Source organism: Alexandromys fortis, unplaced genomic scaffold, assembly GCF_014885135.2.
Source record: "Alexandromys fortis isolate MF-2015 unplaced genomic scaffold, M_Fortis_MF-2015_v1.1 scaffold_44, whole genome shotgun sequence".
NCBI classification, from domain to species: Eukaryota; Metazoa; Chordata; class Mammalia; order Rodentia; family Cricetidae; genus Alexandromys; species Alexandromys fortis.
The window spans coordinates 7,875,146-7,890,522 of NW_026067921.1; the positions used below are offsets into that span (position 1 = coordinate 7,875,146).

At 44.2% G+C, this 15,377-nt stretch overlaps 1 protein-coding gene across 17 annotated transcripts in view; it reads right to left on the bottom strand.

Annotated features, from left to right (window-relative positions):
* LOC126501214 (uncharacterized) overlaps positions 1-15,377 on the bottom strand; it is a 166,316-nt gene that overhangs the window by 20,639 nt on the left and 130,300 nt on the right. For 12 of the 17 annotated variants that reach the window (XR_007591568.1, XR_007591566.1, XR_007591567.1 and 9 more), the window contains one exon: positions 105-209. The exons of 2 other annotated variants lie outside the window; for them this stretch is intronic. Coding sequence is in view for 1 of the 15 variants with exons in the window: in XM_050141761.1 (XP_049997718.1) it covers positions 10,687-10,772 (86 nt within the window). In the remaining 14 variants the exon portion in view is untranslated. Of the gene's footprint in view, positions 1-104; positions 316-9,247; positions 10,773-15,377 lie in introns of those variants that run through there. 3 more of the 17 variants (XR_007591569.1, XR_007591565.1, XM_050141761.1) reach the window with 2 other exon arrangements.

A 15,377-nucleotide genomic window follows, 5' to 3' on the forward strand; every position in this document is an offset into this window, starting at 1 on the left:
CACAGACGTTTGTGAAAGAAATGATATGCTAGAGTGGCAAAGCCATCAGGGGAATTATGGGTACGCTCCAGGAAGAAGTGACCCTGAAAACTGCAGTGACTTACAACAGCCGAGGAGCCATTCGTGCCTCTTGTCCATCAGAAGCCTTCGGCGGCGGCGGTGGCGCTGCTCCCACGGTCTCCACTCTGAGGTGGGCACTGAGGAAGCAGCTGTAACCGAAAACACGGAGTGGGAAGGGGAAGACGGTGAATGGAACTGCCCCGCGCGGATGCAGCTCGCCTCTGCCGCCTGCATTTCAGTGGCTAAGCCTGCAGCCTAAGTGAGGAAGAAACACCAACGTTTTTAGAAATTGATGGTGAGGGTGGGTGGAGAATGTCTCACGGGGTCTCACTTTTACATTTCAGAATGCCCTTTTTGGTGTGTGTGGGGGGGGAGTACGTTTGAGACGCAACTGCAAATACTTCATAATAAATTACCACATAGAAAAAGATGTTGAACACTAGAGTCTAGATATAGAAAAATACACACAAAAATGCAAATAAAGGCACCCTTTGAGAAGTGTGGATTCCAGAGTATGTGGCTTAGATGCCTGTTCCCTCAGACCTCCACAGATCCGACCTTGCCCTCCTGGGCCCCAGTCACAGAGTGGTTCCATGAATTTTCCCGAGAACCGAGGCCTCCTGTCTGTCAGGAAATTGGTGCCTGCGTTGCTCAGGGCCTGTTGGGCGCTGGGAAAGCGCAGATTCCTGACAGCGGGGATATACAGTGTTAAAGGCACTGTTTTCTGGGAGGTGAGGGTTTGTCTACCATCACATATCCCGGCTGTGTTCTCTTAACCTAGAGCCCCCAAGTACTCCCCTGTGGCTGGAGACCTGCGGTGACTAAGGATTGATTTGTGCACTCCCAAGCCAATGCATGTTGAAGCCCTAACCCCCAGTACCTCAGAAAACAACGCTATTTGCAGATAAGCATTTTCAAGAAATGGTTAAGCTAAAATGAAGTCTTTAGGGTGGGGTCTTATCCAAAACGAGGATGTTCAGGGCCAGGGTTGAGTTTGACGGTAGAGCACTTGCCTTGCCCATGTAGGGACCTGGGTTAAACGCCCGGCACCCCCAAATTAGGAGAGACCACATGGGGATTTAGCAAGAAGGTAGCTATGTGCAGCTTAAGGAAGAAAATTACAATCAGAAACCAAGCTTGCTGACACTTTGGTCTTGTACTGGCAGCTTCTAGAACCATGAAGGATTTCTGCTATTTAAACTACCCAGTCTATGGAGTCTTGTTATGGCAGCCCTCTGGCTAACATAGTGGTTCTTTTGAGTATCGAACAGTGACAAGGTGGACAGGAAGGCATATCATTCTCTCCCCAGTGCTGGAGGGGAACACAGGGGCCTCACACATGCATGGGCCCAGGCTGGTTTTGCTTTTCACCGCAAAGGTGCTGCGCCTCAGCCACTGCTCCGCCCTGATATCAGCGGCTGGGAATGTGAGACACCTTTGTGAGAAGTCCTTCACAGTGGTGAGCATGCACAGACCCCCGAAAAGCCCTCACCTCTGGGAATATCCTATTCACCAACCCCCACAAAGGTCTCTCTGGGGATTTTCATTAATTGGTAGAAATTGGTCCAGATGTGCTTAAAACCAGGGGAAAATGTCATTTTAAATGATGCTTAATTACAGAGAACTCTTAATAACATGGAGGAAATGATTATATTATCATTTAAGTATAAAAAATCAGCATGCAAAATTAAACCATATAGACAGAGCCACCTTATCTATGTAATCATATGCATAAGAGAAAGACTGACTAGAAATACAGTCAACGTTAGCATTAGCTTTCCCGTGTGATGAGATTATAGGTTATTTTTGTTTTCTTCTTTATATTCCTCTGCATTTCTGATTTTTTCGTGTTGAGCATGTGTGAGCTTTATAATCACAAAATAGGCTTATGTTTTAAAGATTGGAGGTTGGAGCAGAGTGTATATAACCCGGTGTCACAAAGGAGAACCATCTCTGGGAGATACAGACTCCTGAGCACCTGAGTCAGATCCAAATCCATCCGAAATCTGTGGCCCACTCTCTCTGCTTCCACGACTGACTGGGAATTCCAGCTCCTCTTCAGAACAGGTCTCTGCGAATTCCTCCTCCCTTGAGACCTCTGAGCTCTGCTTCGGAACTCAGACTCTTCTATCCCGATTCAAGCTGTCTACACTTCTCTTAGCCAATGACTCACAGGACATTTTCACCCTTTCCATATACTTTGCTCCCAAACCTTTTATGCTCTGAGGCTGCCCTGGCACCTGTGGCTTCCATGAGCAGAGTTCCTGCAAAGTAATTAGCAGGAAATAAAAGGGTCAGGGGAGAAATGCCTCTGGAATTTTCTTCTCTGTGGTGTGACTCTTCTGGCTTCTCCTACCTTCCTTCTTGTTCCTCCTCTTGTAGATGAGTAGCTACATCAGACTGACGCACCAGCGAAGAACAGACAGCCATGCTTGGCCGACCTCTACCTTCCCCGCTCACTGTATCTCTGCTCACAGTAAGACTATCGCCTTGTTCTTCTGCACAGTCCTCTCCCTAACCCTGCTTCCCACCTCAGCTTGCACGAGCCTGCCTTATCAAATGTTGCTTGTGATGGAGCCTGTCTACCTAGCCACGAAATACGGCATTCCTATTAGAGCTCACGATTGCTTTCTATCAATAATCAAGGTTGGTATGGGCTGAATAACACCTCCCTCCCTAATCTATGTGTTGATATGCTACCCTCGCCCCAACCCTGCTTCCCCCAGCCAAGTGATAATGTGCCGGTTACTTTCTGTTGCTATGACACAATATCATGACTAAAAGCAACTTAAAGAAGAGTTTCTTTTGGCCTTTGGTTTGAGGGGGATGAAGAGTGCATTGCGGTTGGGAAGGCATGCCATGGACATAGGAGCAGGAGCTGGCTGGCCACGTTTTATCCCACATACAGGAAAAAGGGGGTGAGGCTATAAACACCGAAGTCCACCCCCAATGATGTACATATTCCACCTCCTAAAGACTCTGTCACCTCTCCCATCAGCACCACCAACTTGGGGCCAAGTGTTCGACTATGGGAGCCTGTAGGAGACATTCTCCTTCAAACAACCAGGGATGCTATTAAGAGACTGGATCTGTGGGAACCAGATAAGTCATTGAGAGTGGGGTCCCTCATGAGTGGGATTTAGGCTCTACAGGAAGCTTTCTCGCTCTTTCCAGCCCATGAAAAGACATCGGGGGAAGCCAGCACTTAGTGTCCAGGGAGATCCTGGAAGGATCCTCGCCAGAACCTGACCGTACTAGCACCCTGATCTCGACTTCCAGCGCTTGCAATCTTGAGAGACAAGAACATATTTATCCATCCGTTCACTCTTTGTTTGGGGCTCAGGGAATAGATGCTAGGGATGAGATCTTCTCAGTATCTCTAAAGGAACTGACTTGGGAGCCTCCTCTGTCCCACCGAGATGGGGCTGCACATGTGCTAAGGCATTTGTTATCTTTGTATTAGCATTTTCCTCACTGTGACACAGCGCCCACGAAACCACTTGGGGAAAGAATGACACATTCCAGTTTCAGAGATCTCAGCCCATGCTTGACTAACTGCTTTGTTTCTGGGCCCGAGAGAGAGAGAGAGAGGCAGAACATCACAGGGGAAGAAAGTGGAGAAGAAAACCTTGTTATAGCCAGGAAGCAGAGAGAAATAACAGGAGGAGGCTAGGACCAAGACACGCCCTTCCAAGGCATATCCACAGCAAGTAATTTCTCCCAACAAGGGGCCACCTCCATGGTCTCCACCACTGAATGATCTGTTCAGATGGAAGCCCTCAGTGGGTGAAACCATTAGGTTCAGTCGGCACCCTCCTCATCTAAACTGCCTCGGGAAGCTCCCTCACCCACACCCCCAGGGGCTCGCTTTACTCATCGTATGGGCATCTCTCAGTCCAGTCAAGCTGCCAATCAAGACGAACCCTCTCACCCCACGGCCATATGTGCCATTTTCCCCTCCCACAAATAAGGAAATGAAGGCTCAGAGAAATGGAGAAATGAGCCTAAGGTCTCATAGTCAGTGAGGGGCAAACATCTGTCTAATCTGAACGCCCCAGCACTTTCTAGTGCTTAAGATCTTGTCCTTGGCCACTGATGCATTCTCGGGGACTGAGGCAACAACCCTATTGTAGGAGGAGGACCCACTTGTTCGTCCTGGCCACCCGGCTTGCTTAGCCCCGAAATAACAACACAGAAACTGTATTAATTAAATTACTGCTTGGTCCGTTAGCTCTAGTTTCTTATTGGCTAATTCTTACATCTTACTTTAACCCATTTCTGTTCATCTGTGCATCGCCACGTGGCAGTGGCTTACCGGGAAGGATCCAGCATGTCTGACTCTGGCGGCTCCATGGCAGTTCTCTCCCTCCTCTTTCTTCCTCACAGAATTCAATCCCGTCTTCTCTGCCTACCTAAGTTCTGCCCCTATCAGGCCAAGGCAGGTTCTTTATTCATTAACCAATATAAGCGACACATAGGAAGAAGGACCTCCTGCACCACCCTATGTTCCTTAAGACCTCATCATGCCACAGCTTCATTGCTAACCATCTAAGCTTCCAACCGAGCAGCAAGCCAGGGAGGCAAAGCCAATGTGATGGGAGGACAAGAAGACAATGGTTAGACAACTATAGATTATAAAACACTAAATATTAAGAAATATATATTTCCCCATTACCTCAGAGACATTTTTCTCCCTCTGAGACAGAATTTTACTTTGTAGCCTAGGCTGGCCTGGATCTCGCTGTGTAGCTCGGGCTAGATTCTAACTCATGGCGATCTTCCCCCTCCCGCGTACTGGGATTAGGAGTGAGACACTACTGAGACTCTGACCAGTTACCTCACCTCCTCTATTCTCCTGTGCTCTGGATCCCCAACTGAAACAGTGCAGGACTAGCCAGTCTTACTACATCAAACCACATGCCATATTTCTCTGAGGCTGGCATCAGAACAGCTGTCCCCTAACTCCTGCTTGCCGCTAGAAAACAAATACATGTCCTACTGCATATGGATTGAAATAATTTAAACAAATAATGGATAAATCTAACCATACATAAAAGTCAGGGATAGTGAGCTGATGAACAGAAAATGACGGTGAAATTTAGCTGGCTGACCTTTGAAACAGAAGAGCGAAGAGGACGCTTGACTCTGACCCCTAAAGACAGTCAGCTGGCCAGCTGAACCACAGCCCTTTCCAGTGAGCCAGCACATACCCAGCTGCCAAGGGACCAGGCAGTGTTTACAGAATCTCAAACCACTGCTACTTTCTTCTCATCTTCCCAACGAAAACTCACAAAGTACAAGGGCACCCCGCAGGCCACTAAGCACATCCCCGAATGACCCCCAGGGAAATATGATGTTGAAAAAATGGCACTTTTCCAAAATAGTGGTTCAAGCCAGATGAGGAATTACAGAAAAGATGGCCTTCCATGGAAAATACCCTGCCTCTAAATCCCCAATGTCTTCATTAGGGAACTGAAAACGCAGGCACAGCAGCTGGTCTCCACTGCGTTGAAGTGCTGTGCACAGAGGAAGGAGCAGTGTGCAGGGCTGGTGTGTAAGTGCTGTGCACAGCAGGAGGAGCAGTGTGCAGGGCTGGTGTGTAAGTGCTGTGCACAGCGGGAGGAGCAGTGTGCAGGGCTGGTGTGTAAGTGCTGTGCACAGCAGGAGGAGCAGTGTGCAGGGCTGGTGTGTAAGTGCTGTGCACAGCAGGAGGAGCAGTGTGCAGGGCTGGTGTGTAAGTGCTGTGCACAGCGGGAGGAGCAGTGTGCAGGACTGGTGTCTAAGTGCTGTGTGCATAAGTTTAAAGTTGCAGGCAATGTGGGTGCAGGGAAAGCATCGTTAAATTGGTACTGCCGAAAAGAAACCTTGTGCTCTGCACTACCACAGTATAAATCGTGTTCTGAGGACCAAGTCCCACTCACAGGAGGTTCCAGTTTGTGAAAATGCAAACTAATTTTAATGGAGAGCCTGAACTAAGAATACCAGTAAAGGAGTCCCTGCCGGAAACAACTCCAAGGGAAGTGTTTTCTCTGGTCCAGGCACCAAGGCATGAAGCACTGCACACGAGATCAAGGGTAGCCAGACTTTATCTCAAGTTTCAGGGCCATCCACATGGTTTAGGTTCTACACACATGCAAAATATGTGTAAAAACAGGGTCATGGAAGCTTGCAACAAGGTTCCAGAAAGCCACTGAGGTCAATGTATAGTAGTGTTAGAGTCCCTGCAAGGAGGTTGAGTCCAATCTTACCTTGCTTCACTTTCAGAATGGGAACATTTACTCTGCAATTTTGTAACGGAAGTATGTCCTTTGATTCTGTTTGTGGTGTTCACAGTTAAGACATTTGCCTCCAGTCTTAGAAAGGTCTCTGGAATTTGGACTTTTAAACAGTGTTTGGACTGTTGAAGATGGGGGACTTCTAGAGATGGACTAAATGACTTTTGCATCATGAGATGAAAATGAGATTTCAGAACCAGAGATAGAAAATTGAGACAAACTGATATCTGAGGGTATCAAGGAAACATGGGAGAGACTGATTATGTTTAACCTTCATTATCAAGCTGACTGAGTTTATGATTACCTAGAAGCTAAATATCTGGGTGTGTCTTCCAGAAAAGTTTCTTCGGGGTGGGAAACCTTACCCTAAATGTGAATGGTACCATATCACGAGCTGGAATCTTGGACTGCATAAAAAGGGAAAAGTGGGCAGAGCATTGCAATTCCCCTTTCTCTGCTTCCTGACTGTGAATGATGTGACCAGCCACTTCATGCTCACCCTCATTTTGAGTCAACAAAACCTTCCTTCTTTAAATTGCTTCCATTGTATATGTCCCAATAGAAGTTTTATAACAAATACAGCATGCAATCAAACACACTGTGACTCTCGAAGACAGGAATGTTGTCATTTCGTGTTTGTACTCTGAAAGCTTAGCAAGGATCCTGATAAGTAGTTTAATATTGATTGATTGAACCAATGAATGGTTTCAACGACTAGAAGCAGCAATGAATAATCATACTACGGAAAAAAAGCTAGTTTTTATGGAACAGACTCACTTGAAAGAAAATAATTATTCAATATTAAACAAGTTTAGGAAGAAAATGTTTGCCATACCAGCATAACAATTATAGTTAATATTTAGCATTATTATTTATTTAGAATATGTTTTTCTAATAAGCTCCATGGGGCAAAGACCTTACACCTATTATTCTTTGTCCTGTCTCCAGTACCTAACACACTGTCTACAAAAGGTAATCAATAAATATTTTGGTATGGCTAAATGCATAAAGAAATGAATGTATACATTCACGAAGATTGTATTCTTAACCCCATGAGCCACATAAAGGCCTAGCTCGATCAGAAAACCCAAGTCTAGACTAACCAGCAAAAGTCACCAACACTAGAAAAACAGCTCATAGTTGTACACCCAGACCTGTGACTGTCGGCTCTCACGGTCTATGGCATGACCTCCTTTCTGTAAGAAACGAACAAACATTGCTTGAGGACACGGAAACCTCAGTGCGAGTAAGCGAGGATAAACAGATGTCTCGGCAATGGCGGCAAGATGAAACGGCCTTTGTAACCCGGCTAATGAGAGGAACAGGAGGAAAGGTTGCAGATGATGATGGAACCGAGACAACTACAGAAAGTATGTCGACTGATTAAAAAAACAAAACCTTTTCTTTCTTGAGACAGGGTATGGCTTCTGGAGCCCAGACTAGCCTCAAACTCACAATCTTCCTATCAGAGCTTTCAAAACACTGTTAGAATATTTTTTTTTGAAGAGGTGTTGCAATGGCCTGAAGGTTATATCTCCCTCAAATTCATACATCAAAATCTGATCCTTACAATGATTTAGAAATGGGACTTGGGGAAGTGATTAGCAAACAGGTCCAGAGCCCCTAGGAATGGCCCCAAAGAGACCCTCTTACCTCTTGGGCCACATGTGGACCCGGTGAGAGGGTCCCATCCATGAAGCAGAAAGCAGCCCTCAGCAGACACCAAAGCTGCTAGTTTTTCTGCTTCCAAAATGGTGAGACACAAGTGTCTGTTGTGTTTCAACTACTCACCCACAGCTGCTGTTACGGCAGCACCAATTGGCTAACGCTGGTAGCAAAGTCATTCTTTAAATGCTCATAACACATTTATAATCTCAGAGGTCTCATGTGATCATTTAGTTAGATAATCCATGTGGCTTCACGCAGAGCTCAAGCCAGCGTTACCATGGGAACCATCAGGCAAGGCAGGCAAGGAGCAAGCGCCAGGGCAGTCTACAGTCCACACCTCTGTATCATCGTCATCCGGGTATCTGGAAACTCTAGAGAGACGTATGTAAAAACAAACAAGCTTCCGCATGAATTGACTCACGGGGATCGTGAGATAGATGCTGATGTGAAAAGATGGATTTTTTCCCCTAAATTAGCCGAGAGACAAGTGGAAGGTCTGGGCGTGAGGGAATCTAATAGGGAAGCACGCTACTCTGCACACGTTTGGTGACGTAAGGCAAGACTTTGCGTTTGCTTGCGGGAGCCTCTGCGTCAGAAACCCACAAGCTGGGCACACAGCTCTAGCCCATCCTTCCTAACCTCTGGAGGCTGAGCACCATGGGCCACCTTTTTGTGACTAAACAGTAATGGGTGCCAATCTCCTTGCCTTGTCATTATAAAGGTTGCCTGTGCAGCCTTCCTCTTGGTCACAGAGGAAGAGAGGTAAATAATCTCTGGACTCCCAGGTGAGGAAGACAGATGAAGATCTCAGGGGTCTGGAGATGCCTCTGGCTAAGAGCACTTGCCGCTCTTGCAGAGGACCTGGGTGTTCCCAGCACCCACAAGGCAATGTACTACCCTATATGAGTCCCTTTCCAGGGAATCTGCGCACCCTCTGGCCTCCATGGGCAACAGGTATGCACACAGTGCACTTACAAACACGCAGGCAAACACTCATACACATAAAGTAAATCTTTTTTTTCTAAAAGAGGGTATTCAGCACCAACCTCAACTTTCTAGCAGATTCTGTAAATTGTAATAGAAAAATTGAAAGCTATGGATGTTCCTATGGGACCACACAGACTACCTGTGTTTCTCCACCCAACCCACGGACTGCCCCTCTGGACACACGCTCTTGGGAACAGGGAGAAGCGGCCTCTGAACAGCTGCCATGTGAATCCCCAACACAGCCTATGTGAGCTCATCTCTTGAGTTCAAATGATGCCGTATTTAAACCTACTCGCCTCTGCCTTTGTTTTTTATTTTGTCTGCACAGGGTAATTAAGAAGAACAAATAAATTGTGAAGCAACGTTATGTCTAAGAGTTTCTTTTTTTGGTGATTATAAAATGTGGTTAGGCACAATTCTAAAGGACAATTAGGGGGACCCAAACATCATGTTGAAAATGAGACCTTTGGGTGCTTGCCTGAAGATGTTATTAGGAAACATTTGTTTACTTGCCAACGTTGAAATTTAAGACTGTCTTCGAGGAGCCCCAAGGTATTAAGAACAATAAATAATAATGTGCTGATGGGAAAACATTAAAAAAACAAACTTGTTAGAGTCTTTCAAATAATAAAGGATAAATTCGGCTTAAATCAGAATACAGGCTCCAAATCCATTTGGCCTGCACCATCAAACACTAAGCTGAAAACTGGAGTCTAGGAGCCATGTCTGTAATGATGCTCTAGTGAACGTTTAGCATGGGGCAGTGACTAGGCTTCCAGAGACTACTAGAGAGCTCCTGGCTCCTCATTGCTAACCTGGGCCACTGACAGGAAGGTGGTAACCGGCCTTTATCTCTCTAGTGAGTCTACAGAGAGGAAAAAACTTGGAGATAGCTGTGGCGGGGTGGGGTGGGGATGAAGAGGCAGGAGATGAGGTAAGAGATGCAGCAGCAAACACTTTGAAGAGTCCCTTTGAACTGAGACAGAGGGGACAATGGGAAACAGGTCTGTGGCTTCATGTTCCGAGGCTGAAAACTTCAGCTCCAGCGTTCCTCTCTTGTGACATGGACTTCATCTCCATCCTCTTTTCTTTTCGTTTTGTTTTGTTTTTCGAGTCAGGGTTTCTCTGGGTAACAGCCCTAGCTGTCCTGGAACTCACTTTAGACCAGGCTGACCTCAAACTCACAGAGATCTACCTGCTTCTGCCTCCCCAATGCTGGGAATAAAGGTGACCATCACCACTGCCCAGCCTCCATTCTGTTTTCTTTCCACTCCAAATCCCAAGTCTCTATCCATACCCAGGCAGAGTTCATCACTAGGGCTGGGTCAACATCACACAGAGAGCCCCAGGCTCACGCCTATCATTCCAGCACTTGACAGGTTGGCACGGGAGGAATGAATGTCGGAATGAATGTCGTGAGTTCAAGGCCGGCCTAGGCAATAAACTAAAAGCTTGTCTTAAATCAGGGGTGGTGGTGGGGGGACAGGGAGGCGGTAACAAGATGCTTCAGTGGATTAAAGCATTTTCTACATAAGCCTCCCCAACCTGATTTGGGTCCCCAGAACCCATGTAAAGTTAGAAGGGAAAAATCAACTCCACAAAGTTGTCCTGATTTCCTCATCTACACCACAGCATGTACCCTTATGTCATACACACTCACACACAATAATAAATAAATGTTATGATACCAAAAAGCTCATAAAGGGATCAAGTCATGGAACAGGTGAGCTTCAGCAAAGGCAATGCGATCAGTAGAACTGTCTTCCCCAGCATAAGGTTCTTCTGTCAAAAAAGAGGGTGTGGGGCTTCCTTGTATATCTTATTGGGGCCCTGGGTCTACACATGAAATTTAAAAAGAATCTTTTTGGATACAGAGTTTTGTTATGTACTTTGTGCTGGCCTTAAACTGGGGGTATCTTGCTTCAGCCTCCTCAGTGTTAAGATCATTGATAAGTATCACTACACCTGGCTGGACAGACTCCTAAAGGAAATCAATATGGCCATGAATAGCCTATGACCTTTTCAACTTCTGTTTTCGATGATCAGATTCACCACTCACACACACACACACACACATACTCAAGAGGTTTAAGTATAGATTTTTATCTATAAATAAATTAAATTTACAAAAAATTATTATTGTAGGCATTGAATTAATGAATAATGTACATTGGTTGAAATCATCACAAAATAGAAAGTATTTGCCTTACTTTATAGATGAATAAACTGAGGTTCAGAGATGTTAGGTAAATTGACCACATCTGCTTACTGAAAACTAAATTCTAGTTGACCTTCCTTCTACATCTATAATCTTTCTTTTATACTCCCTTTATTTATTATTATTTTTTTTAATTATTTATTTTTATTTTTGGGCATTGGTGTTTTGTTTGCATGCATGTCTGTGTGAGGGTGTCGGCTCCCCTGGAATTAGAGTTCAGACAGTGAGCTGCTATGTGGGTGCTGAGACTTGAACTCTGGTCCTCTGGAAGAGCAGCCAGTGCTCTTAACCACTGAGCCATCTCTCCAGTCCCTACTACTACTACTGCTACTACTACTACTACTACTGGTGGTGTGATGTAGAGGTGATCTATGCTGTGAATATGTTTTATTTGATTGGTTAATAAAAAAGATGCTTTCGGCCAATGGCTTAACAGAGTAAAGCCAGGTGGGAAATCTGAACAGAAAAGTAGAGAGAATAGGTGGAGTCAAAGAGAAGCCATGGAGATGCCGCAGGAGACAGATGCAAGAGACAGACTCCAGACGCTTGAAACCTTACCGGTAGGCCACAACCACATGGCAATACACAGAATAATAGAAATGGATTAATTTAAGATATAAGAACTAGCTAGTAATACACTTACACTATTGGCCAAACAGTATTACAAATAATATAGTTTCTGTGTGATTATTTTGGGTCTGGGAAACCAGAAACAAACAAGTGGCCTCTGACAACAGATTGGCACACTAATGTGGTCTGAAACTTTTGGGACTGATGCCCTCTACTCACTTAGGGTCTGGATGCTTTTGTGCCCACTCAGGGTCTGGAGAAAGTAGCTGAGACCATGCCTGAGGCACAGTGCTCCCTGCCTAGGCAGGCAGCGGGATGGGGTGTGCTAGCAATGCACGAGCAGGAGAGCATGGTGGATTCCTATCATCATACACAGAGATATTTCCAAGACACACAGTGCACTGCATGGAAAATTTAGCTTTTACTCAGATAAAAATGGATTATATGCTGCATGATGCTACCCAGAGTTGAGGTGGTGAGTATGGCTCCCACCCAGCAGTCCCAGAGCCAGTGGTGAGCTACCTCCACCATAATAAAAGCCTGAGAGAGGGGGAGCCAGCATCAAGGGCCACTGAGACCAAGCTGATTATCATTTTAAAAGTGCTTCTGGTCAGACAATTATTACAGATATGTAATAAAGACAAATTAAGATGAAAAAGACCTCTAAATGGATCAGCTTTGTAGATAAATGTACATAGGCTTGGGAGAGAGAAGAAATATTTATTTTTAAAAAAAGTAAATGGTTTTAAAAAAATAAAACAAAGTCTTTAAGAGAGAGTAAAGACAGTCATAGTTAAAAGGAGTAAAGAAAAATAAGCCACACAAAAATAGAATATACATAGAGAGTCTGGATTATGTATATTTTTTTTAAAATTTTTTTGACTGTGAATGAGCTAAGTACAGAGAGACATTTCATTATATGGGCTGCTAATCTAAACCAACATATATATTTTAAAGGTATCTTGACTTCAAAATTTGGGTCTAAGGATACGTTGCTTTGGAAAAAAGCTTCTTCTTTTGTTTCTACAGAAGATGAGAACTTGTGGATTCCTTCCAGGCTAATGTGGTTTGACAGATCAAGACCCCTGAAATTTCACCATGAACACCCCCAAAAGTTACTTTGTCCAACAAAAAGCAGGAAGCAGTTTGGAAAGAACTATGCCCAAATTCCTCAAATATTGCTTCTAAGTGCTTGCTTACATTTTAAGGGGGATATGCTATAGAGATTTGCAGTAGTATGGATCTTGGTTTATTGATATAAATTTAAGGTCAATTTTGTTATATGTATATTTGTGCTCTTGATTTACGGTATTGTGTTTGTGTAGCTCATTTAAAAATGTATAATTAAGAAGTACAGGTTAATAGATAGTCATCTATAATAGTCAAGCTTATAGTCATGTTATCTAAGTTTTCTAGATGTACAGAGATATATTTCAGATATATTTCAAATCTTTCAAAGATTTCAGAATATGGCATTTAAAATGCTTTAAGAATTTAGGACTTTTCATGACAGTGAGACACATCTGCTCCTAGCAGCACCAATTAAAGAGGATAATGGGCATTGAAGAGACTCCTTATGGAGTTTGCTGGCCATTTGAGCAAGAAACTGCTCTTGCCTGGACTGTTTGATATTATGCTCTATGAACTGGACATGCAGGACCCACAGAAAAATGACTGCTGAACTTGCCTAAAGGTGAGACAGTCCTTCAGGGTTCCTGCTTCATGAAAGAGCCTGCCAGACATTTTCCAGGACACAGAAGAAAGCAACTGATGAACTTTGCCAGTACATGGCATAAGAGATCTTCAAATTTCCTGCTTCATGAAAAGGTCTGCCAGATATTATGGACCTCTAGGATGAAGATAGGTACCCCAATGTTACAGAAGAACTTTGGGTGACTGTACAGGCAGCGAGATGTCTCTATCAATTAGAGTTTTAGAAGTTGCTTACAATGTACTTCTTGTTTACTTAGGTAATATCCTTCTAGGTTCTTTGATGGAGTTGAAGAATAGATAGTTATATTTTTCCTTAGTTATGATAAAAGATAAAGTAGACATAAATATTGTAACTATAATTCTTGCTTGACAACTTTTTTATATCTAATTTTATTATGCTAAAGTTAAAACCTTCCTTTTTATTTAGACAGAAAAGGGGAGGTAATGTGGGAGGTGATCTATGCTGTGAAAATGTTTTATTGCCATTGGTTAATAAAGAAGCTGCTTTCGGCCAATGGCTTAACAGAGTAAATCCAGGTAGGAAATCTGATCAGAGATGTAGAGAGAGAGAGTAGGCAGAGTCAAAGAGAATCTATGGAGCCACAACTAGACAGACGCCTGATGGACGGAACCCTGCCAGTAGGCTACATCCTCACGATAATACACAGATTAATAGAAATGGGTTAATTTAAGATATAAGAACTAGCTAGCCATATGCTTAAGCTATTGGCAAAACAGTATTACAAAATAATATTGTTTCTGTGTGATTATTTTGGGTCTGGGTGACTGGGAAAAAATGAGTGGCCTCTGACAACAGTGGTGATTTTCTTTCTTTCTTCCTTCCTTCCTTCCTTCCTTCCTTCCTTCCTTCCTTCCTTCCTTTCTTTCTTTCTTTCTTTCTTTCTTTCTTTTTTTGAGGCAGTGTCATGCCACTCGGGGTAGCCTTGAACTTGCTGTGTAGCTAAGGATGAACTTGAGCTTCTAATCCTCCTGCTGCCAGCTTTCAAGTGTTGGGATTACCAGTATGTGCCACTATGCCAAGTATGCAATGTTGGCAACAGAACCCAGGGCTTCTCAGGGCAAGTGCTCTACTAACTGAGCTACAACCTCTACCCTATTTGTTTTTTTTTTTTTTTTTCAGAACAGGGTCTCACTAAAAAGCTTCAATATGGCCTTGAACTCAAGATCTTCCCAATTCAGCCTTCCTGGTGCTGGTGTAGGCCTGTGGTACCAATCTCTCTCCATCAGATGACACAACAAGGTTTCTCCACATGGACTATGGTTTTTTTTTTTTTTTTTTTTTTACCCTATGTATTCTCCCCACAACTTCCAGACTTGTCCCTACACCTCCCCACCAAAGGATGACACTTCATTATTCTAATCCGTCTCTTCAGGTTTGGTGTGGGTAATACATAAAATTTCCCAGGCATTTTAAAGTACTGGATATAGTTAAACTGCTTCTGATATAATCCTCATAGAACTCTGAGAGTTCTGAGAACCTGGCCTAGAAACTGCAGCTGGCAGTTCCAAACGGATGGAAGTTGGCCAGCAGGGAGTTCAGCACCTAGACCCAGGCACAGCCTGTCCTCCCCTGGGATTCTTCCATTCCTTTGATTCCACTGAGTGTCATAACCACAGGCTGATGTGAAGCAGAAGGATCCGTCTACAAAACAGAGTTGCTAGTGGGAATGGGGAGACTCAGAGAAGCGTGCCAGCCCACGCTACCTACCAATGGAAAGGGAGAGGGGCAGGAGAAAGAAAAAGAAAAGGAGCAAGCAAAGAAAACAGGCGGAGTTTAGAAACGGAAAGACGGTATATGACTTAATTCTAGCTGCAAAATAAAAAACACAAGCCTAACATCATCCTAAGGTTGAACTCTGTTTCTC